We start from the raw sequence: 26,424 nt of genomic DNA on the forward strand, positions 1-26,424 counted from the left end.
GTCAAGAACAACTGGGTTTGCAAGTGCAAGTGTGCGCAGCTGTGGGGCAGCTCAGAGACCCCTGGCCAGGAACCAAGTGCTCCCCTGTAGTGCAACACAAACCAGCCATGGGATGGCAGAGGGCTGCAGCAACAGCCCAGTCCCTCAGCAGAGTGCAGAGGCTGGGCACTGTGCCTGGGCAAATGCTGTGACAGTGCTTACAGCCTAGCAGCAAGAAGCAAGAGTCGTGTCATGCCTCTGGACATGGGGCTGCACCTGCCGCGACAGCCCTGGCAAGACCACGGGCAGAAGGAGGTACCCACAGTGACTGGGGAGTCTGGTGCCATCCTGCATGGCACAGCTACCTGCTCCCATCTAGCTGAACCTCTCAGGTAACATACACCTGTACAGCAAAGGGTTCGCAGTGCTGTGGCCTCCCAGAGAGGTGCGTCATGCCCCAGCAAATCTGCAAGTTCTAAGGTTCCCACACAGGGGGAGGTGCCCACTGCAGAGGGCACTGGAAGGTTGAGCAGCAGCTTCTAGATGGCTTTGCATTCTATTGTCTCCAGTGGGGTTTGGCTCACACCTAAACAGAAGCAGCGGGAATTGTTTCCTCTTCCTTTTTGGGCCAAAAAGGCTGCATCCTTCCAGAAACCTTTTTGAAAACAGTGTTTTGCAGTAGAACAGATTTGCAAGAATCACTTCAACAGCCTGTAATAGAGTCATCACCCAGCAAGAGTGGGGTGGAGCCTGCCCCAAGCCCTTCCGAAGTTCAGCACAGTTGGGGAAAGGAATGGAGGGATCTGATCCCAGCATGTTTGCTCTAAGCGTTACCACATTTGGAGAAGGGGGTTGCCCATGCTCTGCAAGCGAAATGTTCTTAGAGTCTCCATCTCCTGTGAACTGGGCAGCATCAACAGCAGAGAAGGTACCTAAGGACCCCAGGAACCCGTGCTCACAGCAGTCACGCATGGATTCTCCCTGCTGCCCCAGGGCTGAGCACTGCTGCCCTGGCCTCTCTGAATGCGATGCCTTCTCTCCCCTGAGCTGGCAGGCCAGTGACTGCCTGGCTGCGGCCTCTGGCCCTGACAGTTTGCTGGCTGGTGTCTCTGAAGTGGCAGGAGAGATCCCAAGTTGCTGCAACTTCATGGGCAGGAAGCTTAAGAGGCTGCCAAGTTGTGCATGGACACAGCCCAGCTGGCAGCAGAAACGGATGTTTCCGTGGGCAAGCAGATAGCTGTGCTGCATGAGGCTGGTGCGGGGAACTTCTCCCGGGGCGAGGCTGGCTGGGGACAGCAGAGGCTTTTGCAGGGCTTGGAGACCTTTGCAGCAGGGCTGGGGCTGTGACAGGGGCCAAGCAGCACTAGCAGCTCCCAGGGAGCCAACAGAACATGCAGAATGCCTGCTGGCACAGGGCAGGGGGTGCAGGGGGCACAACAACACCCACATGCCAGGCCTGCAGGTTGCAGAAGGTCATTGGGGCCAGGCTTCATCCCTGGTACTGAGAGGACTGTTCTGTGCTACGGAAAATGGCTGGCTCCAAAAGACCCCCATTCCTGCCTGGGTCTGATAGAGACCCAGTGGGGCCCAGAAGGCACTGCCAGCTTGCGCCTCAGATTCCTGCTCTTCTGTTCCCTAACCAAGTGAAAAATCAGAGCAGCACCCAAATGCCTCCTCTCACCATGCAAGGAGGCCAAAGCCACCCAAGCACTGGGAAGGAAAAGCTCCTGAGGACTTAACACCTGCTAGCCCGACCCCTCAGCAGGAGGTACTGAGCTTCCAGCCCCTTCGTTTTGCAATAAATCTAGATGATAAGAAAGCTCCTGTTTGATTTGCTATGATTTTATCTTCCTGCAGGTCCGGTACCCGGTGGCTGGTCCCGTAGGCGAGGGGCCTCCTTGCGGCAGAGCAGGAGGTCCCGTACCGCCAAGGGAGGCACCGAGGCGGCCGGGCCGGGCCAGTGCTGCGAGGTGGGGCAGGGCCAGGCTGCCGCGCCGCGCGCGCCTCGGCCGGGAGCCAGCTCGCTGCTCGGCGCAGGGCCTCGCTGACCGCCCCCTCCGCGTCCAAGCGTGCGTGCAGGAGCAGGCAGACATTCCCCGTAGGCCCGGGACAGCCGGAGCCCCCCGTCCCGTTCCCGGGACAGCGGGATCACCCCACTCCCGGGGACGGCGGGAGCTCCCGTCCCGTTCCCGGGGCGGCACAGCCGGAGGCAGCACGGCCCGGGAAGGTGCTGCGCTGTGCCCCGCACACGCGCCGGCACCGGGCACTTTCCCCGCCGCTGTTCGGCGACGCGTGTGCCACGACTCCGCGGGTTCGGTTCACAGTTCCCACTGCCGCGGGCCGTCAGCGCCCGGCGGCCGGCGCGGAGAACGGCGGGAGCGAGCGCTGGGGACGGCAGCCAGCGCCCGGGCGAGGGGCGGCGCCGGGCGGGCCGCCGCTGTGGGCGCCGCAGGCCCGACCCGGCCGCAGCCGCCGGCACCGCCGCTGCGAAGCGGAGCGCCCCCTGCAGGCCAGGCAGGGCGGCAACGCCACTGCCCGGGCTGCCGCGACTACAGCTCCCAGCGCCCCTTGCGGCGGCGCCCGAACTACAGCTCCCGGCAGACCGCGGGGGACGCGTGCCGCGTCGTGCGTGCCTCGCCGCGTTGTGCGTGCCGTGAGTGCCGGTGGAGCAGGCCGCAGCGGCGGGGCTGGGGCCGCGGCGATGCTGGAGGAGGCGGGCGAGGTGCTGGAGTCGGTGCTGAAGGCCTCGTGCCTGCCGCTCAGCTTCCTGCTCTTCGTGCCCGCCGTGCTTCTGCTCCTGGGCCCGCCGCCCGCCGCCGAGGCCGCCCACGAGTTCACGGTCTACCGCATGCAGCAGTACGAGCTGGGCGGGCAGCCCTACGGTGAGAGACTGCACGGCCCGGCCGGGCGCGGTTCGGCCACCGGCCTGCGCTACGCCTCGGTCCTCCGGGAGGGCGGATGCCGGCAGCGGCCCCCTTCAGGGCCGGTGGGGCCCTGGGAAGAGTCCCGACCCCGGGGAGAAAGCTGCAGGCGGCCCGGGGAAGAGCCCCGACCCCGCGGAGCTGCAGGCGGCCTGGGGAGGGCGACGCAGCCCAGGGGAGGCTGCAGGAGAGCTCGGAGGGCCCTGGGAGGCTGCAGCCCGGCCCGGGTCTGGGCCCAGACCCAGTAGAGGCCGTAGGTGGGCCCCGTCTGGCCGAGTTTTGCTGCTCAGTCTCAGCACGAGCAGGAGAGTGCCGAGAGCTGCCACATCGGTGTCCGAGAACCTTGGTGTGTCCTTGCAGGCTCCTTGTGGGCTGAACTGCCTGTGTTTCACGTAGTCCAGCTGCAGCCCTCCTGCGTACTGGGGAACTTGGTCCTGAGCTCAGTTTTGTTCTCTTGCCTTTGACTCCTCTATTGACAGGTTGATTCTTCGCTCTTCAGCCTCTTCTTCAATCTCAATTAGCAGTGTCTGTTACTCCAGTGTCTCCTCATTTGAGAGTCCTTTCTTTTACAGTTCTTCCTTTATGTTACGATTGACCTCCAGTTCCTCTGTTTTCTTGTTTCCAGGCTGCCGATTGTGCAACACCTTTTTTTGTCCTTTGTGAGTGAGAAACACAACTTGTGAAGCATTGAAGTGTTGTAACCCTTAGCCGCCACCCCCCTGTACTTACTAACCCAGAATCAAGTGTTGTTTCTGAGTCTTCCGTAGGTATTTATTCCAGATCAGGGCATGTGTTCTGTCTGTGAGTGACTCTTCCTGCCGTCTGTTTTGTGGCCTAAGTTTCAGACATCTGTTAACAGTCTGGCATTACAGCCCCACATTTATTCTGTGCTGTCCATGAGACTCAGTCTCTAGATCTTTCAGATCTTCATAAGATCAAACATCAGTAGAAGTTATTAAATGCCAGCTATGCGTGCATGCTTCGTAAACACTACAGACACTGCTGGTGGCTTCTGAATATCTGAAATTATTTCTGCGTTCTTCCATCACTGTTTCTCAAAATATGTCCACATCTTGAGACCTCTTTGTTGAGAACCTCACTAGATCTGAGGTAGGCTCTCTCATGGGGGCTTTAAGCTAGCTCTTTTCTCATGTGCTGGTAAATCTTTATTGGCAGGCTTAATGGGGGTAGCAGGCATTTGTTTCGGCTGGCTTTGACTTTGGTTGGCTAAGTGTTCTCTCTAGCCAAGTGCTCAGAACATATTTTGGAATATTTTGTGAACTCTTGAAAAGCCACACATTGTTTTTTAAGATGCTTGCAATTAACTTTTTATGCTGTTTCTTTTTCTGGAGCCTTTTAGCTTGGTGGATTGTGTGTATTTCCTTTGTTCCTTGCCAGCCCCTTTGGGTAGCTGATGTTCCTGTTCCATGTGTGTTCTGAGGCCACATGTCCTTCAGGATAAAAGCTATTTGTTGTTCCAGATTCTCATATTCTTTTCCAAAAAGACCAAATAGAGATTGCTGCTGAGCCTTTTCTTGCAGGGGGGAGAAGAGTTTTTTGTCAACATCAGTCATAGAGCAATTGAAGAACAAACTTGGACGACTTCTAATACTATTAGAATAGAGTTCTTTAGATTGTAAATGAACGATTATTAAACAGTTCTCTGTAGAGAAACTAAAGAAAATCAACTTGTCTTGCCATGCTGTCAGAAAATATTGCTGGGTCTGCTCTGCTTAGATATCAGAGGGTTGTGCTGGGAGCAGAACTCTGGATCCACACTTTGCTACGTTTACGCATCATTGTTTTGGGAATGATGGAGGAGTTATCCTCATTATGGATTGTTTTTCTCTGATTGGGGGAGGCGCTGCTGTTAATATTTGTTATACAGTGTAGGAGCTCTATGTGGAGAATTTATATTGTGCCTTAACTCCATTTCTGGGTGTATGGTCCTCACTGATACTATGCAGTGGAAGTACAGGTTTTTCTTGTTCAGGTGATTTGAGCTTTTGACGAGACCAAACTAATGTTAGAGTTAAGTTAAGCTGGGTTTAAATCCAACCTTTAGCAACACTCCTATTTGGCATAGGCTGAGATGCCTTCTGGAGCACCTTGCTCCTTCCCTGGCTGCTTGGGGACCCAGTGTGATGCAGTCTTCGATGTAGGTGCCAGAGAAGAAGAAGAAGTTGGATGTGGAGCATTACAAATTGTAAGGTGGATTTGAACGTCTCTGTTTATACAGGATGTCCTTGTGGTCCTCTCTTGGAAAATGCTGGAGCTGCTGGCAAGCCTCCAGACTGCTGTTCTCCCAAAGGATTGCATTTTCATGTGGGGGATTTGATATGCTGAAACTGAGAGTAGGAGAGAGCGAGCAGTTAGAAGCATCCTGCTCATTTGTAATTTTCTCAGCCACAGAAACATTCCAGTGGGTGAGCTAGAACAGCCCTTTGAATGGACATGGGGTAGCCTTGTGTCCTTTTACAAACTGGTTCTGCACAGCTTGCATCCTCTGCTTGCAGACACGATCATACAGCTGGAGGATGCAGTATCTTGCTATGCAGTAGGCTGCATAGCAAGAGGCCGGGGTTTCTCCACGTATTTTGCTGTCTGCAGGTATTGGGTGCAGGTGAGCAAACAGGTAGCCTATGTGGTTCTGGTGGGGAGGAAGACTAGAAGGTGGTCGAGGCTGTATAGTGCTGGAGTAAGGGGAGCCTGGCAGGACATGGCTGCACAGATGTTGCTCTGATGGATGCAAGGAAATAACCCACAGATCTCTGTTCCTTCTTGGACAAGGGGGAAGAGATGAACTTAGCTTTCTGCAGGTCCCGGCTGCTGTGAAGTTCATCAGACTGTCACCAAGACTGTTCTGAGACAGAGCTAGGCTCAAGCAAAGGGGATGTGATGAAATCACTTACAAAACCTCTTGCTGTTCTCTCCTCACAGGCACCAGGAGTGCAGTGCTTAACACAGAAGCCCGTACTGTAGAAGCGGATGTCCTGAGCCGCCGCTGCGTCATGATGCGGCTTGTGGATTTCTCCTATGAGCAGTACCAGAAGGCTCTCCGCCAGTCAGCTGGTGCTGTGGTGATCATCTTGCCGCGATCTATCTCTTCTGTCCCACAGGATGTTGTAAGGGTAAAAAAAAACAAAACCAACCAACATTCCCTTTCTCTTCGATGGGAGATGTATTTGAGAGGGAGAGAGGCTTAGGTTGCGGTAGGACTGAAAGCTCCTGTTGTAATGCACAACAAATCATATTCTAATTTTAAAACTTACCTTTCTCTCTCTGCTTTGGTTGTTAATTTTTTTCTGCCCTCTTGCATGTTTAGCAGATGCTAAGTTTGTGTCTCACTTAAATCCTCAGCAATTCATGGAGATAGAGCCGGAAATGCTTGCTATGGAAACCATTGTGCCAGTCTACTTTGCAGTGGAAGATGAAGAGTTGCTGTCTATCTATGAACAAACGCGGGCTGCTTCTGCATCGCAGGGTTCTGCGTCGGCTGCAGAAGGTGAGTTCTAACAGTGGGGGAAAGGTTTAGAGGAAGACAGTCCTGATCCCATCTCTGGGAGCAGTCTGCTGTCTCGTACGCACTGTGAACCAGTGTTCTGTTGCCTTCATGTTTATTCTGTCTTTGTTAAAGTGCTTTGAGATTTAATGGAAGAAAAACACAGTATAAGAGAGAGTATTACTTGACTATATTTGGAAATACAGTTGCATGGAGTGAGTTCTCAGCTTCACACTCTTGCAAGTAAGCTAGAAAGCAAAAACTCTAGTTAAAAACAACGTTGAAGATGTTAAGTGACTACAGTGTGTTGGCAGAAGCTGAAGCTTTTTGTTTGACCACAAGTCAGTTCACTGCTTCCAGGTATTCCCCTGTAAATAACTTTACTATCTTACTGACCTGCTGCTCATGATTAACTTTAGGAGTGCTGGAGAAAAGTTTTCATTTTAGCCAGCTCAAAATATTGGGATTTCAGCACAGAACAAAAATGCATGGCAAGCAGGATTCCATGTCAATGCATAAACAAAAGCCACAAGTGAGAGGGCTAAAATGGTTTAAAGCTTGTCTCTCCAGAGCTCAGTTAGCAAGGGAAAAAAAGGGATGAAACTCCCCCAGGTGTACTTTTTTTTTTTCTAGTTCTGCTGCACACGGCAACTGCCAATGGCTTCCAGATGGTGACCAGCGGGGCTCAAAGCAAAGCTATCAATGACTGGCTTATACCCAGCGTGGAGGTGAGTTGTATACGGATTCAAACTGGTAACATTGATGGTATGCCTTCTTTTATTGGGAATTCATCAGGCATTTGGACTGATAGGGGAAGTCAGGGGAGTCTCAGCTAGGTAAGTATCTGAAGACTTCAGAACTGAGGCCACTGCATACTCAACAGGCATATAGAATTCAGGCTGTCTTTGTACAGGTGCACAAAGGGTGACGATGAGTGACACTGATCTCTTTCCTCTGCAGGGAAGGCTTACGGGGCTGGGTGGAGAAGATCTGCCCACTGTTGTGATAGTTGCCCACTATGATTCTTTTGGAGTGGCTCCAGTGAGTATTCTTTATTCCTGCAGCTCTCTGTTCTGTCTGTGTGTTCCTGTCTTTTTTCCCATGTGACCTCTGCCCTTATGTTTTTTCTTGGCCTTAAAGACACGGGACAGTTATAAGTGGAGCATGGTGGTGTGCTATCTTGAAGGCTGTTCTGGTATGTGAGAATAAGTGTAGGGTTGTCACCTTGTCTCTGTCCCACTTCATCCTGCAGTGGCTGTCACATGGTGCTGACTCCAATGGCAGTGGTATCTCAGTGCTACTGGAACTAGCCAGGCTGTTTTCCCGTCTCTACACCTACAGACGTACCCATGCTGGGTAAGAAACTGCCCTATTCTTGGTTGAATGTGTGTAGCTGAGAAGCTGAGATTAGATAAGAAGGGCTTTTGCTCCAGACCTGTAGAGTGTTACAAGCAGTCTTTTACTTCCTTTGCTGTGTTTTGCTTCCCTCCGAGTGCAGCTGCTGTTAATGGCCAAGCTCCTTCCTTTGGTTTCTTTGCTGTAGCTCTGCTCAAGCTTGGGGACAAGTGGTGGGAGTGATGCGGGAAGTAGATTCCATCCTCACGCACTGGGAACTCCCCCCCTTTACCCCTGTCCCACCATTACCTTACTATGTGGCACGTAGGAAGTGTTTGTTAATGGACAGTTTGCCTTGAATGTCAAGTGCTAGCTGTTGTGATTTCGCCATACCTCCAAGGCTGAGTAAAGAAGTTCTGTAGCCATGGAGTGCAGTGTGCTAACACTTTTCTGTTGTCTTTGATGGGCAGGTATAACTTGCTGTTCTTTGCATCTGGAGGTGGCAAGTTTAATTATCAAGGAACCAAGCGGTGGCTGGAAGACAATTTGGACCACACTGGTGAGTAAGGGGCTGGCATTCCAGCATGTTCTGTGGCAAGGCCTCTGTTAATACGATTGTGTTAAGTGTCTAGTATGTCAGCCCTCCTGTGAGAATCTCCTTGTTGAGAATCACCTTGCTTTTTTGGGATGGAAATCCCAGCACAAAACATAGCAATAAAGGTTTGGATTTTTCTGTTCCAGATTCCAGCCTGCTGCAGGACAACGTAGCATTTGTTCTCTGCCTTGATACTCTGGGCCGAGGCAATAGCCTTCATCTCCATGTCTCAAAGCCTCCCAAGGAGGGGACCTTGCAGCATGCGTTTCTGAGAGAACTGGAGATGGTAATGAAAAGCATTTTAGGTAGATGGGAACTTGGGACTTACTATGGGGAGCTGCAGCTCTCCAAGAGAGGAAGGAAGGAAGGAAGGAAGGAAGGAAGGCATGAAGAAAGGGTGCGCCATTGAAATATTTCACATATTGTTTACGGTCATGTGATTTGAAGTGCAGACAAATCCTCATGCCACAGTCCCAAATGAAGCAGACTAGATCTGTTGCATTTTCCAGTCACTTCCTTATGGCTTGTTGCTTGCAACAGCTACCCTGTAGTGATATTAAAACAGCTTTTTTGACATTAAACCAGCTTTTTAATGGCAGTAACTGCACCTTACAGGTGGAAGTGTGTTTACCTTCTAGAACACAGAAAAATTGGGTCTAGGTGGACTGGGCAGTGCAAGATAGGACTATGCAGTGGACAGCGTGACACCTTGGATGACTTGTGCTTTCCCTCAGGTTGTTGCAACCCAGTTCCCAGAGGTGAAGTTTTCCATGGTGCACAAGAAGATAAACTTGGCCGAGGACATGCTGGCATGGGAGCATGAGCGTTTTGCAATCCGACGCTTGCCAGCGTTCACCATCTCCCATCTGGAGAGCCACCGGGACAGCCTGCGCAATAGCATCATGGATAGGAGGTTAGAGGCCTTAGGGAAGGCTGCAGGTGAAATCCAGCCTGTAAACACAAATTGGCTTCATGACTGCTTGTGCAGTTCTGATGGTCAATGGATGGGGGAAAAACACCGGGAGTTGGGCTCTGGATTCAGGCTTATGCTTGATGCAGTGAAAAAGGGTGGTTTCTAGAGGAAGCTGATCCCATTAACAAGTCCATAATCCCCTCTTTTGCTTTAGGGCACGAATAGACACTAAGGCACTAACCAGGAATACTAGGATCATTGCTGAGGCTCTGACAAGGGTCATCTACAACCTAACAGACAAGGTGAGAGCTGCCCATCGTGCAGTGCTAGCCAGATTTGTCCTGCCCAACCAAGCTTGCTCTCACCAATAGCCTGGGGTTTTTTTTCCCTTGCAGGGAGCACCTGCAGATCTGCAGATCTTCACGGATCAGATGGTGAGCACAGTGCATTTTTGTAACCCGTGGGAAGAAGGAATCAAGAGTCTGGGAGAGAGGTCTGGTCTCAGCATATGTGTGGTTGACTCCCTTTCTTTGGTGGTATTTTTCTGCAGCAGATCCAGCAGGAGCAACTAGAATCAGTGATGGACTGGCTGAGCAGTCAGCCCAGGGCTGCCCAGCTGATTGATAAAGACAGCACCTTCCTCAACACCTTAGAATATTATATGGGTCGCTACCTGAAGGATGTCAAACAGCATCATGTTAAGGCAGACAAACGGTAAGAAAAGAGATGAAGGAACCAGCCAGGGCATGCAAACTGGCTTCCCCCTCCAATAAATTTTGTCTCTGAGCTGCAGCTTTCCTGGCTTCTTGGCATGTAGCTGGAAGTGATTGCTCTTTTCTGCTCTCCTGTCAGTTTTGGTTTGTGCTCTCTGTTCTCCCAGAGAAAGCTCTTTATCGTTCCTCACAGCACAGTAACAAGTCCCAGCAGCTCCCTCTGTCTGAAGAGTTTGTTTTTTCACTGTTTTGGTTCCACCCTTCCCACTCTGAGTGCTGCTTCTCTCTGAATGCAAGAAAAGACTCAGGTCCCCTAGAAAGCTTTCATTAACTGCAAAAAGGCAGCTTCCATGCTGTCTAACCTGCTTGGGTTGAAGCAGTTTAATGAACCCAGTGAGGTGTCTTCCATGTGCCTCTTCGGAGACAGCTGAACAGCATGTGTTCTGAATCATATCCTTAGGCTTCTGATTGTAGGAAAAGAAAAGGAAAGAAAAAGAAAAGAAATTTTAGTTTGACAACTAAAATCAGTTCAAAACTGGTATGCAAAGTGGTCATGCTTACCTGTCTCTGGTTGGATGAACTCCTTGGGAACAGCGGTCTGGGCTGTCCTTACTGCAGTGTCAAGAAGTGTAATACAACCTGAAGAATTCTTCTTTTCCCAGGGACCCTGAGTTTGTTTTCTATGACCAGCTGAAACAGGTGATGAACGCATACAGGTATGGAGTTCCCTTGGGCATGTTGGGCTATTGTCTCACTCTGTGGCAGTACCTGCTGTAGCAATTTCATGTGTTCTTTTTTTATTGCAGGGTCAAGCCAGCGATCTTTGACCTGCTTCTGGCTGTCTGTATCGCAGCCTACCTTGGTGTTGCCTATGTTGCAGTGCAGGTAAGAGAAGAGAAGCAGGAGTATTATTTTCCTCATGAGTCATGCTAGCTACAATAACTGGTGCTCACACAGTCTCAGCACCAAAGTTGGAACAATAATGCCACCCCACTCTAAAAGTAGTAATCCAAAATGGCTGGCTGTTTTGATGTGTATGTTTTTGAGTATCTCAGTTGGCTGTGCTGAAGGCAGTCTCTTGCCATTCTAGTGCAAAACTATTTTATAGAGCTCCTTCTCTCAGTCAAGGACATGCACAACTCACTTGTTAAGCTATTTTGGTTGTGTAACAGCTTCAGACTGAAACTTCTCAAGGTAACTAAAATCTGCTGTAATGTTAAAGGTTTGCAGCTTGTAGTAAGTTAGGAGTGTTAGGAGATCCTTCCAGTATCTGAACTTGGGATGCAGCTTAGAAAAACATCTTCAGGGTTTTGGTTTGGGTTTTTTTCAATGAAACCATAAATATATCCTGTGTCCATACTCCTGGAAATGTGATACTCCATGCCTTGGCCAGCCAGCTTAAATTTAGTGGTTTTGTTTGAGTGTTAACAAAGCCGCTGTGAGCTAGGCTTTCTGATCCTGGCTGGGTTCTCTAAAGGACACAAATGAAAGGGAAGCATTTTAGGTCAATCTAAATTTTGATCTCTTCATGTTATTTGTGTTTATTATTTGTTTGGGGAAACAACAAGCATTTAAAAATCCGATGTAACAACATAAACAGGAGTGAAAACATATACTTTGATTTCTGTCAGCTATCTTCATTACGTTTGTTATTACAAATTATTTGAAGCCTGGTTCTTGTTATATCTGTCAAGTATCTGAAGTAGCTGTTATCGAATCAAAATGCAATTAATCAAAGCAGAATCAAAAGAGGAATTAAGCGAATTTCTAAGTCAGTAGTAAAATGGTGAAAGAGAAGATCCAGTTAAAGGATTGTGAACTACTGGGAATCTCTGTGTTTGCCTGGTTCATTTTTACACTCCTGAAACTGCTAGCAGCAGTGTTTCTGTAGTGACCAGTATCATGCATGTGTTGAAATCTGAAGCTTTCTCCTCCCCTTCAAAAGGAACAGAATTGCATCAAAAAATGTAAAATCTTTAACAAGTGATTGCATCTTCACAATGGGGGTGATACAGGCCTGCACAAATGCTTCTGTAAGCTGTCACTTTCTGTACAACTTCAAGTAACTGGCTTAATTGTAATAATTCCTCGTAATTCACCAAGTCCCACTCTGTCTTTAGGATGAGAGTGCTAGTGAATGATCCAAACAAGGTATTGCGTTTGCACATTAGTATTGTTTTAAGCCTTCTATAAGTTTTCTCTCTGTGTAGAACACAGTCATTTTATTAGAATTTATAAGGACTCATGGTTACTTATTTTCCTTCTGTTTGCAGCACTTTGGTCTCCTTTACAAGATGATACAGAGATTATCCCTTAAAGCCAAGCAGCAGTGAAGCAACGAGTCATCACCCATACAGCAGCACTGAGCCATCGGTGAGCCCATCAGGAACCTTCTGCCTTCCATTGAATCCTGCTGTTTCTCTTCCTCTGTCTCCTCTTTGCTACTCTATAGAGGGGAGGAAGGCAGAAAGAAAATGAAATTTTAACTCTTGTGCACCTTTTAAGTGCTTTTCTTCACCTTCTTCCCCTGACTTGCACCATGTCTGTTTTCCTTTATTTTTTGGTGAGGGAGAGGCTCAGAGACTTCAGTAGTTCCTGCAGGTTGTTTAAACACTGAACGGCTGATTCTGAGCAGCTTCTATGAGTGTAAAACCAAGTCCAGCACCTTCATGGACACATGTGCCATACAGCCAACTTGGAAACTGAAACTACAGAGTAGAGTGATGTGTTATCTCTGCCCAGCAAACAAGAACTCAGAGCAGTTGTTTAAAAGAAAAAAAAAAAGTGCACATGCAAATTAAAGAGAATACTATTAGCATGTTTTCTTATGGCACCTCTTCCTTAAGTTCACTGCCTGGCTTTAGGAAGGTGTGCTGAGCAAGCAGTGTCTGCAGCAAACATCTTCTTACATTTTGTTTAGACTGTGCATAACTCATTCCCTTTTAGGAGGCACACTGTAAACAATCTTGACTGTTACTGACAGAATGAGGAAAGATTGTTAAAACGGGTTCCTTGCATTTAGGGTTCTTACCAGGACAGGTTCTCTCCTGTCTCTATTGGAGGATGCATTTTGCTGTGTACTTGCTTTCCCTTAAAGCTTATGGTCCTCAAACAGTTCACGGCTGCCACCACTCTGTGCTAAACTCTTGCTTGGTTTTTAAGGGGTGCTCTACAGTCCCAGCTGCTGCAGGATCATGTTCTGTGCTGTTCCATGTATTTAAACGAGCTGGTTATATTAACAGCAAGAGCAGCCTAGCTCCTGCTGAGCTCTGGTCTGTAATCCCTTCAGTTGTCATTCCTCAGTTTTCACTTCCAGATGGGTTCTGGATTTTGGGAGTGTTTTCCCATGTTCACCTGTATCTCAGGGTCTCATTTCACATTTTTCAGCTCTATTATTTCTAGAAACACCGTTCCTGGTCTGCACATATGAGCAAGTTTCCAAAGTGCTTGTTGCTGTCCTTTCATGTGCTGCCCCCAGTACGAAGGGAGGCAGGTCACTTAGCAATTAAAAAGCAAAACAAAACAAAAAATGAAGTTTTATGAATGTCATTTTAAACATGGCTGTTTCTAGGACTGTGCCTAAAAGAGTGTATCTTGGAACACAGGCTCTCTGTTACTTTTACCCTTGAGCAAGCCTTATTTTTAGTTTGCCAATGCTTCTGGATGGAGAGCGCTATGTAGTTGCCAGTGCTGTGCAAAGATCAGGAGGGTCAGGTAACCAGTTGCTCAAGCATTGTCATCGTCTTACATTTAAGCCTTTCCTGAATTCCATCATCCAAGGTAAGTAGGGTACTTGTCACCACTTTCTGGTGAGAGCTGAATGCCCTTTCTGGGCAGTGTTGCACTTTGTTTACCCTCCAGTTCCTTCTGGAAAATATATCAAGATACTGACTACAAGTCCTAGGCTAGTTGTAGTTCTAGAAGATGTCGTGATTGAATACTACTGTCCTGCCACTCAACAACGTTTGAGTCCTTTCTGTAATTTGTTCTATGCACATGAGGTCTCTTCACATGCCACGGTGACTACCTTTTTTTAAAAATGACTACTTGTATTTAAAATAGCATCTTTTACAGAGGCTGAAAAGCTCTTGTGGGTTTGAATGAAGTTGTACCCTTTTTTTGTATGCAAGGAAAAGTCAAGCTGTGCGTCCTTGTCTGCACCACAGCTGCTGTGCACGCACTTCTTAGAAAAGAAAAGGGGTTGTTGTGGCCAGTCACTGTCCTTGTCCTTTGGATGGGGACCAAAGCACTGATTTCCATCCATCGTTGTTTGTTTCACTGCAGTCTCCTTCTTGGAGTACCCTTACCCCATGACGTGTGCTTTCTGCTATTTTAAATGTGTAGCAACTTGTTCTTTTAAAGGGTCTTTTCTTTTCCAGGAGAGCATGCTGATGTCAGTGGCTCACTGTAATATCAGCAGGTGGCATGGTACCAAGCACTCCTGAAATATCAGCCCTCCAGGGAAACTTGCCTTTTTCTGATCTTTTGAGTGCTTATTTAAAATATGTCTCTCTGCATGTATGAAGTGTTCGTGACACTCCTCTGCCAAATGAATTTATGACAACTTCAGAAATTGCTGGAGTGGCTGGAAGACGAGCCTTGATTGTTTTCCACTGGCTTTTATGCTCTTCCCTTAGAGACTACATATGTTGTGCTACGGGAAGGTGCATGCTCTGGACTGTGTAGGTTCAGAACATGCATGGTACAGTGGCTATCTGAAGAACTTCTCTGTAGGTTCCGAATATCTGGAAGTAGTTTCGGAGGCCTCCAGCTGCATCATACATTTCTAGTGTGTTACACTTGAGAGGGGGTGTTCCCTCCGATCCAGCAGATTGCTTAACCAGGCTTAATTAAACTCCATTACTTCACTGAGGAAAAATAGAAAAAACAAAATTATTAGCAATCCTGCTGCAGCTTGACTTGATGCCTATAAAATTTGCAAGTAGTGGGCAAGAGAGAACAGAGCAGGCCCAGAGCATTCTTCCTTGTAGTGGAGACTGTCAACCTTCGGTCTTCCAGATAACAAGCTCAAAGTTCAGAGTCATAAACTTCCACCAAGGTAACCCAGTGTGGTTGCAGCTATGTCCCTGTCAAGATTGTAGCATTAAAGCAAACACTTTAGCTCCTTGTGGTCTCAGCAATAAACTGCTAACATTCCTGATGCAGTGGCAGAAGCCAGTGGCAGCTATCTAAAAGAAACATAGATAGACGTAAATGAGGAGAGTTCATAAACCTGAAGGGCATTTGGGATAGTACATTGCTCTCCCACACGAGGGTAGTTTGTCCTATAATCTGATTGGATGCATTTTGTGTATCGCTAGCTGGCTGCCATAGAAAGTAGTTTTTACTACAGACAAGGGTTTGTGCTTTTGATCAAAGCGCATGTGCACTGAAATATTATATACTCAAATCTGAGATAGTCAGATTCCAACTTTCTCATAGCTAGAACAGAGTGTTCATCCTGGGAGTGAACTTAGTTCCCACATTGCTGTTTCCTTTGGGAAGCTGACAGAGAAGCTCGTAAATAGACCCTGCTATTCTGCTAGGTTTTGAAAAAACAAGAAGTATGGTGCTGATCCATACTGCAGCATATCTGATTAATTCTGTCACCAGTATGACACGCAAAGGCAGAAATCCAACAGCTGTTCTGGTAAAATAAAAGTTCTCCACAACATTGCAGAAGAGCTCTCTGTAGCTGATTCTTGTTGCCCCTATTTTTACCTGTCTTTTTTTATCAGGAGTTTGCCTGGCCTGGAAGGAAGAAGCATGGAAAGCATATGTCCATATATGCCCAAGTGGCTAGGAGTTGATGCTTCTAGCCATAAAACAATTTTCTTTGCTATCTGTCTGACTTTACCTGTTGTTCTGGTGCTGTCAAAGTCTGCAGCTCATAAAAATCTGGTTTTCCAACAGGATTTAAGCACTGAAGCTGTTCATTCCTTCTGTCCACTCCCACCTGCACAGGCACTAATGGGGATTGTATGCAAGTAGTTTGGACTATTGTAGTTGATCTCTTGAATAAGAGGCTGGTTCATTGTTATGAAATAAGTACTACTGTGCAATATGAACTCCACCCTTGTACTCAGTGCTAAGAGGAAAGACCCTGAAGCCAAAATGGAAATAGGTACCCCGTTATCTGTGGCTGGAGGAGTCACCACAATCTATTTAGATGTTTAAAACCACAGATACCCAAAGTTGTTGTGGGGCTTGGTTTGGGGGGGAAGGGGTTGTTTGTTTGTTTTAAATCATGAGCTCTCGTGTTGTTTATAGCACAAGCCAAAATACTGAGCTTCTCCTGCACCTTGTGGGCAAGCTGGGTTATCATTTAAGAACCATTCAGTCTTGACTTGCCGATCTGAAATGATGGGGGTACTACTATATGTCTCAGTAAATTGGGCGTCTGGGTACTCAAGTGTGGGCTCCTGCTTGCTCACTTTGATCTGTTTAGTTTCCATTTGTAGTTATTGGATAGCAACTTCAAGGTTATAATCTGGAATATGTGCGGCTCAGGAAAGAGTTGATTTATCTAGCAATGTTAACTCAATTATTTATCTCTTGTGTGTCCTAAAGAACAAATGTATATTGAGGTGAATATTTAAAAGCTAATAGAAAATTCAATGCAGTTGATTTACATATTTTTTTCTGACTATAAATGTAATAATATTTAAGTATTTTAACATTTTTCATTTCCTTATTTGTTTGTCTCTTTTTCCCTTGGAAAAATAAACTGAGTGAGTAGGTTTGATGAACAGATTTGGTGGAGCACTATTTGCTGCTGGAAGCAAAAAAAACTGGAATCTCCTTGCATTATTTGAAGGAATAGACCCCCTGCAAAAAGGGGCATGTTTAAGAGCTTACATCATCCCTTCGGTATAGTCAAAAGTAAAATAGTATGACAGACCCTGAGCAAGATTCCAGCACCTGGAGGTGAGCAAATTCCCCTTTTTTCAAAGGGTTCATGCTCATTTGAAGCAATTAAAGTTTCTGTGCAACACAGCTTCAATACTGTGAAAAACAGGCTACCTGAGAAGCCAACACAGTGGTACTAGTGGTAGATTGTTGTGCCTCTGTCATTACCAAAGGACTTTCTGAACACTTATAAACTATTTATTCAGATTCTAAACATTGCAAGAGATCTGTTCCCTGAGCATGAGTCAGTCCAAGTCTCACAAACCATAGCGGTTGTAGTTGTAGAGCGGGAAACTACCCTAAACACAACGGAAGGGGAAAGACAGAGGTTGTGCTTTCATTCTGCCTCCTTGTAATGCTCGAGTATCTAAGGGGCTCTCCTTAGTAAGACCTTCCTTTCAAGCATCAGCTGCCTCACCGTCCCCCATGTGTTGAAAGGATGCACAAAGTCATATTCCGGTGCGGGCCTTGCCCAGCCAGGATGTTCGGCTATGCTGCAGGCTGGCTGAAGGAGGCCGGGCCTTCTGCTGTAGGGGCCCCGAAGCCACTGGATCCTGGAAATGCCTTTCTCTGCTGTGTCCCCGGTATTCCCTGACGGTGACTTGGGGCAGGGCGGGGGAGCCCAGCCCGCTGCCGGGCTGGTTCCGAGGCGGCTGGAGCACGTTCCGGTGCCCGCCGGCAGGAGGGCCGCACCTGGGCCGGGCCGGCGCCTGCTGGCTGTGGCTCAGCCCAGCGGCGGTCGCCTGCCCTCCGGGGCCGCGCGGGCTTCCAGGCTCCCTGCCCGGTTCAAGCGTGGTGGCGCGGAGAGAAGAGCGCTCCCCTGAGCCCAACCCGAGCCAGGGCCCCCATCCCCGCCGCCCCGAGGGCCGCGGCCCGGCCGCCTGCAGGGCCGCCGGCGGACGAGGCGGGGCACGCGGGTAGCGCCGCAGCGATTGGCCGGCTGGCGGGGGCGCAGGCACTGGGGGAAAAGCAGGGAGCCGCGGGATTGGGGGGCGGCGGGGGGGCGGGGCTTGGCTCTTCCAGAAGGCCGCGGGTCGGCTGCGAGCGCCGCGCTCTGGCGGGTACGGGCAGGGCAGGGCGGGGGCAGCAGGGCATGCCCCGCCCCGCCCCGCCCCGCCCCGCCCCGCCCCTGGCGCGGGCCCGGTGGCTCCACCGCCCCCCGTCCGCTCCTGGGCTGTCCGGCGGTGACGCGCGGCTCTTCCCGTAGGATGCCTAAGACCAAGGAGTTGGCGGGGACGAGCAGCTCGGAGAGCGGCCCGGAGGAGGAAGAGGGGAAGGTATTGCCACCCTGGGGAGAAGGGAGAGCCGCCAGCAGAGCTCCCCGCTCGGGTTTCGGTCCCGAGGGCAGGCGGCACGCTTTTCCCGCCCGCGCCGCGGGGCAGGCGGGGCAGGGGCCCGGGCCCGGCGGCGCCCCTTCTCCCCCCCCGGCAGCAGAGGCACCTGGCAGTCGCAGTGCGCCCAGTAGCGTGTGTGCCTCGTTCGTGGACCGTGGCACTGGTGTGCTGTGGAGGCTCAGGTGCGGCCCAGGAGAAGGGCTGTGGCTCCTCAGAGCAGGCTGTTCAAACCGGTGATCTCTCTTTCTAGAAAAGAAAGAAAGAAATGTCTTCTAAGTCAGAGAAAAGGCTGAAAACAGAGGCTAAACCTTCAAAGGTGACAGAAAAACCTCTGGGACAAGGCAGTGAAGACGAGGGCATGTTCCAGGTATGGAGGGCAGGGATCTGCTCTAAGAACACATCTTCCTCCTTCTCTTTATACAGGTCTCTCCTCTACCTCCTCTACTTGTAGCAGACCATTTCTGTAGCTGAGCTGACTGCCTGGGGTGCCTGCTCTTCCTTCACTAGTCCTCTGGCATGTTGACTGACCCAACAGGCCCTGTGGGCTGAGGAGCAGCTTGTTGCAGGGCTGGGTTTAACGCAGGCTGTGTGTCACCGCAGATTGGGAAGATGCGTTATGTCAGAGTGTCCTGCTTCAAGGGGAAGGTCCTCGTGGACGTCAGGGAGTTCTACGCTGACAAGGAGGGCAGCATGAGACCAGGGAGGAAAGGTACAACCGTGTTCGCGAGGCGGCAGCCGGGGGTCGCGACAGCCTCTCTGCCTCAGCCGCTGCCTGTCCAGCTCTGGCCCAGCCTGTCTCCCTCAGTGGTAGGGAAACCTGCACACACCATGCTGAGGGACTGGAGAGCTGAGCAAACCAGACAGGAGGGTTTAGCACTTTCTCAGTCTGGGTGGCAACAACTGAAGAAAAGCACAAAGAATGAGTGAGTGTGAGCCTCCAGTGAGATCTGGAGCTTGGCAGGGCCGCTTTGAGAAGCAGTGCGGGAAGCTGCTGTGCAAGACTCTGGTTCTACCTCTGATCAGGCTGTTGGCAGGGGCAGAGCTGCAAGGTGGGACTAGGGGAAGCTGAAAACACTGGCTCTGATGTTGCTTCCTTATGCCCAACTACTAGCTGACAAACTTGTGCTTTGGTATTGGTGATGCCCAGGGCAAAAAGGTGGCATTTTGTGTGTTTGCCCCTAATCTGTAATGATGGAGTTGCACAGGGAGACCCTCCCAGAAGTAAATCCATCCTTCCTTATCTAGGTGGAGACAGGAAGGTTAAGACCCCTCTGGATCCCTACCAAGACACTCCAGTGCTGCTGTGTTAGGTATTCCTTATTCTTTTGGCAAGGTGTCTGATGATGTGATGTGGTGGCACAACTTGGGTGGCCCATCGCAGCAGCACTACCTGAGTAGGTGATGCAAGCAAAGGCAGCTGGGGAAGGGAAGACCCATTTTTCTCCAGAGCTCTTCAACTGATGAGTCAACACTCAACTTAGGCCTTTTGCTTTGGGACTTTGACAGTGACTTGCCAGTTTGCCTCGTAGTTCACAGGCCCTGGACTCTTTTCACCTGTCCTGTGTGTTGTGCCCTGCAAAGATTCAATTAATGTGGGGTTTCTTGAGGAACCTTTTGGTCCTTGCTATAGATTTTTGTGTCAGGGCAGATGAATTTGTTTCAGCTTGGTTTGCTTCATAACCACTAAGCATGTTTTCCTTCCAGAAATTAATTTCCTTCAGAGAAGTTACAAGTATACATTACTCACTTAGAGGGAACTGTGTACCCTGCAATGAAAATGGGAAGCAAAGCCTTCAAGCTTTTCTGTACCACTGGGGGCAGAGAGGGAAAGGAGCATTGTGGACTCCTTCCAGGCTGGAAAAAGCACACCCACAATGTAAGACAGAAGAGCTGTCAGTTAAAACAGAGATCATGAGAAAATGTTTTGTCATTTAAATACTGCCTCTGCTGTTTTTCTCAAGAGTTCTTGGCCCCTGATCTTTATCTAGAGAATTTAATAAAGCTTGGGCCCTAGTTCTTTAATGTGATTCTTAACAAAGCCAAAAGGAACAAGTTGACAACATCTGGCTGGAACCCATGCAGCAATACCACCACCGTGTTTGTTTTGTAAGGGAGAGGGACAGGACATGAAGACCTTATCTCTGCTGTGTTTAAAAAGAAGCCAGTTGTTCTCTAGTGTTTAAGCCACGCTAGTGATTTCTTGTTAGCAGCAGTTTTTTAAATAGAGCTAGAGTTGGCATTATTTCCTTTGGGCAGTTGAATGGATGGTGTCCTAACTGCTGTGTGGAGTAAGGTTCTCCTAGAATTTCTTCCCAGCTCATGTGGGTGGGAATTTATACTAGGGAATAGGCTACAAGGGGCTGTGGGACTCTTGAAAGGCAATTTGAGCTTATGTTCTCATATGGTACTTCTGTGATAGCATTGAGTACTTCTTGATATGGATGTTGAAGTGCTGGCACAACTGCCATGCTTAGAAGGCTGCTTCTGTTTCTGATCTGTGCCTCTGCCTCAGATTCCAACTTTCCCTTCTGTAGCTAGTCTGAAGGAGCCAATCGGGTGTGCTACTTGATCCTTACCCCTTGCCTCCTCTGAAACTTCTCCTTCTGCTGTTTCTAGGGATTGCCCTGTCTGCAGAACAGTGGAACCAGCTGAAGGAGATCATTCCTGAGATCGATGCTGCAGTCAAGAAATTATAAGATGAAGAACCTTGGATACCTTCAATGTGTTTCCTTTCCCTTAAGTGCACTGACAACTATAAAGCCAAGGGTTCTCATCTGGAGCCTTCCCCTCACCTTGCTGGGGTTTCCTCACTGAGGTGGTGGTCATGCTGAAAAGACCAGAGACTCTTCTATTTTAAAGTAGCTTGTAATGAGCACCTGGAACTAGAACCAGTGCTGTGAAGTGAGAGTTCAGCACCTCCAGTCTCAAGCAGACTTGAGGTCTGTGCTGGTGAGGGACTTGAGCCCAACCTTGCTTTCCAGGGGTGGATGGCTTCAGTCTACCTTGTGGAGTGCTTTAACTGCTCTATATCTGTTACTGTCTTCCACCTGGTTGACTGTTGAGTAAGATGGTTTGTATACCTCATGTTGGCATCCTCTGCGTTTCCTCCACATGTCATTCTGGCTATTTCAAGTACTTTCTGTGTTGGTGCGGGTTGTTTGGTGGTTTTGGGGTTTTTTTGAGTGAAGAAAGGGATTATTACACTTTAGCAACTGGTTTGTCTGTAGAGGGTGACATGCACAATAAATGTATTTGCATTATAAAAAGGAGAGGCATAGTGTTTCACAGGCTGGCACCTCAACTCTTTGTTTCAGGCACCCTTCTTTGTAGGTTGCTGTTAGACTTCCCTTTCAGAAGGAGAGTGCTCTGTAGTGTTTATGCTTATGATATGTTTCCAATAATCCTGCTATACAGAAGCAGTCAGACAGCAGTCTACTCCAGGTCATGGGAAGGGCAAGCTAGAATGTGAATAATTCAATGGAACTGGTAATTAGGAGGCCTATCAAATAGAGGTGAAATTAAAGGAAAAAGAATATTCTTTTCCCTGTGGCAGAGAAAAATAACAAGCTATGGAAATAGTGGAGAGAGGATATTTTATGCTTGAGCTCTAAATGGATCCCACTCTGGGATCAGCTGCAGCAAGCACAGCCTTCCTCAGCAAGACTTTTCCAGACTTTTCAACAGCTTGTGTCTTCCATCTATTTTTGGTTTTTCTCTTGCCCTGGTTTCCATAGTATCTGAATGCTTCATGCTCCTAAATATATCTGACACTTGCAACACCTTGGTGAAGTAGGAGGTACTAAGGCCCTTGCTCTATAGAGGTGCTGGGGCTGTAACAGCTCAGGGTTGTGTGGAATATGTGGGGTGGAGCAGTGAATTGAAACTAGGCTTTCCTAAATGCTGAATTTGTAACTGCTGGATTAACCTTTCGCTAGGGATAACAGGAGGAAAAAAAAAAATCTTTCTTCACAAAACTGTCTCTTAAAAAAATTTTGAAGGGCTCAGTGCTGTAGCTGCTTGGAGCAGGGGTGGAGTTGGGTAGACTTGATGACTGAGGCATTCTCCTCTAATCCTGTGTTCAGCTATTCTCTATTCAAGTGTCACATTTCTCTCAAGTAAGTGAGAGAGAGCATGAGGATACTAGACTGTGTCCTGAAGCCAGGTTGCTCATGCTGTAAGCTTATTCCCATGGAATATTTATAACATAATGTCTTAACACAGTTTTCAGAGACTAAAGGTAATGGGAAGATAAAGAAGTTACAAAAAAGAAAGAGATGAAAGAGAAGCAGATGCTGTAGGTATGAACCCAAGATGCTAGGGATGGTCAGTCCTTTTATTTTGTCCCAGCCCTGGGGTACCCAGACTAAAGCATGCGATAGAAACAACCATCTCTGTGCATGATGCATGCTCCAGGAGTGTTTGGGGGCGCAGAGGGAGAAGCCAGATCAAATCAGCAGAGCGTAGTATCTTTGCTGATTAAAAACAGGTCCAAACTGAACTTGATCAGCTCAATTGAATATTGCATGGTTCTAGAGCTGATGAGTGGCCTCCCCTTAATTGGGAAAGGAATGCCATGTTCCATTGTTTTCTGACTAGCTTTCTTTCAAGCATTGGAAGAAACAGTTTGCAAACAACCCAAACTTTTTGTGTAACAGGCAACAAGGCACTTTTTGTTTTTAAAATCCTCAATGAACAGCTGCTCTTGATCAGAAAGATATCTGGAATCTTTGATGTTCATTTCCAATCTACCCACTGTTATAGACAACTCCCGGTCATAAAATCCACAAGCCTTAAAACTTAGTTAATTTTTGGTTTTTTGCAAAGTTAAAATATTAAAAAACCCTAATCTTAAATTGGTTGGGATAACAGATATCCAGTGAAAGGTAAACAGCAAGGTCTTGGTAAACAAGAGAGGATGAAAGCTTATAGCAAGTTGTACTCTTTTACACAGAGAGGGTGTTTTTCTCTTAAGCTGTTAATCTAGCTCTCTTGGAGCAGTTTTCTCTGCAGAACCTTTTGCTCCAGACCAGAAACAATCACATTACAGGAATGAACTTTTATCTTCTTGAGATACTATATTGTTGCTTGGGTATTTTCTGCCAGGACTGTCTTAACTAGTCCTTTGGCTCTTCTGCCTGGGAGCAAATAGGTAAGGTAAGGCAGATAATTTTGAAGGATCCTTGAAAAATCCCCCCCCCCCCTTTTTCTGGGCTGTTGTGAGGATTTCCTGCCTCAAATGCTGTCTCCTAGGTGATGTGGAAGTTCGGAGCTCCAGCTTGTATTTTCTCCATTCCTCAATGGAGCCTTTAGGAGCTGAAAGGAAAGGGCAGGCACTCCTGATGCAAAGTGTATCTTGCTGTTCCTGCATCCTTTGTTTGAGCCCTTCTCAAATTTGGGCCACTGGACTGGACCTCTTCACCTTTTATCTTAAGCTGCCCCTGTCTAAATCCAAGCACTCATATGCCACAAGAAGCCAGGAAAGCATAGATGTGTTTAAAGAAAACACCTTGGGTTTTTTCACTAGCAAATGTATCTCTGCAGAAGAGAAACTTCCTGGGCACACAATGTGGTTTTCTTTTAACAATTCTTTTTTTGAAGCAGCGTCTCAGGTTTGGGCAGAATCTGTTCCTTCATCCTCCGGGAATCATGTATCTGAGCTCTGCTGTACCCCTTCTAGCTCTCCCTTGCAGCCTCCTCAGTGACAGATGCAACATGTTTCTTCTTCATCTGCAAAGGTTACCTGTCATTTCCCTTTTTCACTCTCTCGTGGTGCTATGACTATCTTTTATCTACCCCTTAGTCCTGTTACTGTGGTATATAATTCTCTGTCTGGCTCTGTAAATGCTTTCCAGGTGCTGATTGACAGTTGTTCTATTTTTCATTTACCAGCAGTATTTTCAAGTCTGTTTTTCTCTACTGCAGTTGGGGTGATTATAATATGTTGTCGTGGTTTAACCCCAGCCTGCAGCTCAGCCCCACACAGCCGCTCGCTCACTCCCCCCTGGTGCGATGGGGGAGAGAATCAGAAGAGTAAAAGTGAGAAAACTCGTGGGTTGAGATAAAGACAGTTTAATAGGGAAAGCAAAAGCTGTGCACGCAAGCAAAGCAAACCGAGGAATTCCTTCACTCCTTCCCATGGGCAGGCAGGTGTTCAGCCATCTCCAGGACAGCAGGGCTCCATCACACGTAACGGTGACTTGGGAAGACAAACGCCATCACTCTGAACATCCTCCCCTTCCTTCTTCTTCCCCAGCATTATGTGCTGAGCATGACATCGTATGGTGTGGGATATCCCTTTGGTCAGCTGGGATCAGATGTCCCAGCTGTGTCCCCTCCCAGCTCCCTGTGCCCCCCCAGCCTGCTCGCTGGTGGGGTGGGGTGAGGAGCAGAAAAGGCCTTGACTCTGCGTGAGCGCTGCTCAGCAGGAACGAAAACATCCCTGGGTTATCAACACTGTTCCCAGCACAAATCCAAAACAGCCCCATACTAGTGACTATGAAGAAAATTAACTCTATCCCAGCCAAAACCAGCACATGGCTTTCATGGACTCCAGAAGATACTGGATATATCTTTCCTTCTAAACAGACATTTTCTACCTGAGGCACTGGGTCCCTCGAGCTGTAACATAAGCCTAGAGCAGCTTGTGCTGCAGCAGCTGATGAGAAAAAGCAGGCTAGGCATGGAAAGGTGATTGCTTGCATCATAAGCAAGCATTACTTGCTTAGCGATGATTCATCCAAGGTGAGGTTGCTGCTGTTGTGATAAAGGTCTCTTGTTTTTAAGATTGCCTTATCTGTTTGCAGCTGTTAAAAATGAGAACAGCTTGACTTGTCATAGGCTTCCCAGCTGATGTATCTGTGGCTTCCAAATAGATGGCAGAACCCTGGCAATCTCTGCAAGAGATGTAAACAGAAAGTTTGACCAGTGTGGGGAGTTCTGTTTTTTTAGGGTGAATTTTAGGAGTGGTACCACCCTCAAACACAAGGCAGCTCTACAGCAAGAGTCTTGAGACACCTTGCAATGGCCCCTGGGTTCAGGCCAGGCTGCAGAAAGCTGAGGGCCTTTGTGAATCCATGTCAGTGAAAAGCCTGGGTGCAAATTCCAGGCTCCTGCACCTGCTGGCCCTCAATAAGTGTTTTGGCAGCTCCACGCACAGGTGGGGACAACAGCCAGGGCTGGAGAAAGAAGGGTTGAGATTCTCTGCTAAGCACAAGTGAGAAGAGGAATGAATCCACAGTACTTTCTTACTGAGGGCCAGCATGTGGCTCTGGTTCTGTTGGGGCATCTATCATTCTTGCCATGACTCTAGCCTGGGAGCCAGGTGGGTGCTCATACGTGAACAGTACCCTCAGTTCCTCCCTCCGCTCCCTAGGATTGGGACCCCTCTTCTTCCCCTGATAACCCACCCCCTTTTTCCTAACCTTTCCTGCACAGATATCAGCATTGAAACCTGCTGCAAGTATCTCCTGTTGCAGGGGCCTGGAGTCAGCCCTCTACCTTTCTGGGTAAAATCAAACATAACAGATCTGGGTAGTATTTGAGCCAGTATCCTGGGAGGTGAACTGTGTGAGCTATTATGTGGGGCACTGTGGGGAGAGGGCAGGAGGGAGGATGGGACTTGGGGAGCAGGCAAGAGGGCAGTCTGCTGAATTGGGCTGCTGTGTGGGAGCTTGGAGCTGTTGCTGCACTGGGTATGTGTGTTGCATAGCAGGGTCCCCTCCTCCGCTCACTGCCTCCGTCTACCTGCAGGATCCAGGGCAAGAGTAGTGGGATATGACAGCTCCTAGCGGAGCAACTAAGCAAGGGGACGAGAGGATGGGTTGTGCCTGCACCACAGTCCTTTGTGAAGCCTTAGGCCTGGCATGCTCAGCAGAGCTGTGCACCTGGCTCTGCCAAAGCTATCTCGACAAACAGTCTGGCAAACACACCCCCTCCCTCCTCCCAGCATGAGGGCGCAGAAGTCCATTCATCTTCAGGGACGCTGGGGAAGGATGACAGGCTAAAATGTATGGTGTGACGACAAGAGCTATGCATGCTGCGGAGTAAATGCCCTGTGGGATATGCAGGCAGCGTGTGGCTGTGGGTGGCAGAGCTGGGTTGGGCTGCATCCCTGCAGCTGCGCTGCTGAAGGCAGCTGCTCCTTGTGGAGCACGAGCTTTGGGTGTGCTGTGCCTCAGCATCACCCTGGTGTAACAGAGGTGGAGCAGAGAGATGGGACAGCCT

At 48.6% G+C, this 26,424-nt stretch overlaps 2 protein-coding genes across 4 annotated transcripts; both read left to right on the forward strand.

Annotated features, from left to right (window-relative positions):
• Positions 1-2,587: 2,587 nt before the first annotated feature.
• Positions 2,588-17,074, forward strand: NCLN (nicalin). 3 transcript variants are annotated; one of them, XM_075524367.1, is made up of 16 exons: positions 2,588-2,861; positions 5,841-6,031; positions 6,261-6,405; positions 7,036-7,130; positions 7,363-7,443; positions 7,655-7,758; positions 8,208-8,296; positions 8,479-8,618; positions 9,067-9,245; positions 9,460-9,547; positions 9,641-9,679; positions 9,796-9,959; positions 10,621-10,674; positions 10,765-10,843; positions 12,232-12,331; positions 15,872-17,074. In XM_075524367.1, exons 1-15 carry the CDS (start codon positions 2,681-2,683, stop codon positions 12,289-12,291), a joined length of 1,689 nt encoding a protein of 562 aa, XP_075380482.1. In that variant the 5' UTR covers positions 2,588-2,680; the 3' UTR covers positions 12,292-12,331; positions 15,872-17,074. The 3 variants fall into 3 exon arrangements, with proteins under 3 accessions (XP_075380482.1, XP_075380481.1, XP_075380483.1); XM_075524366.1 differs by having other exon boundaries at positions 12,232-17,074; XM_075524368.1 differs by having other exon boundaries at positions 9,799-9,959; positions 12,232-17,074.
• Positions 17,075-17,981: 907 nt separating this feature from the next.
• Positions 17,982-21,432, forward strand: LOC142420442 (activated RNA polymerase II transcriptional coactivator p15-like). The gene is made up of 4 exons (XM_075524379.1): positions 17,982-18,144; positions 18,452-18,568; positions 18,802-18,910; positions 20,818-21,432. The coding sequence occupies exons 1-4, from the start codon at positions 18,076-18,078 to the stop codon at positions 20,895-20,897; spliced, it is 375 nt and encodes a 124-aa protein (XP_075380494.1). The 5' UTR covers positions 17,982-18,075; the 3' UTR covers positions 20,898-21,432.
• Positions 21,433-26,424: the final 4,992 nt, after the last annotated feature.

Source organism: Mycteria americana, chromosome 24, assembly GCF_035582795.1.
Source record: "Mycteria americana isolate JAX WOST 10 ecotype Jacksonville Zoo and Gardens chromosome 24, USCA_MyAme_1.0, whole genome shotgun sequence".
Taxonomy (NCBI): Eukaryota; Metazoa; Chordata; class Aves; order Ciconiiformes; family Ciconiidae; genus Mycteria; species Mycteria americana.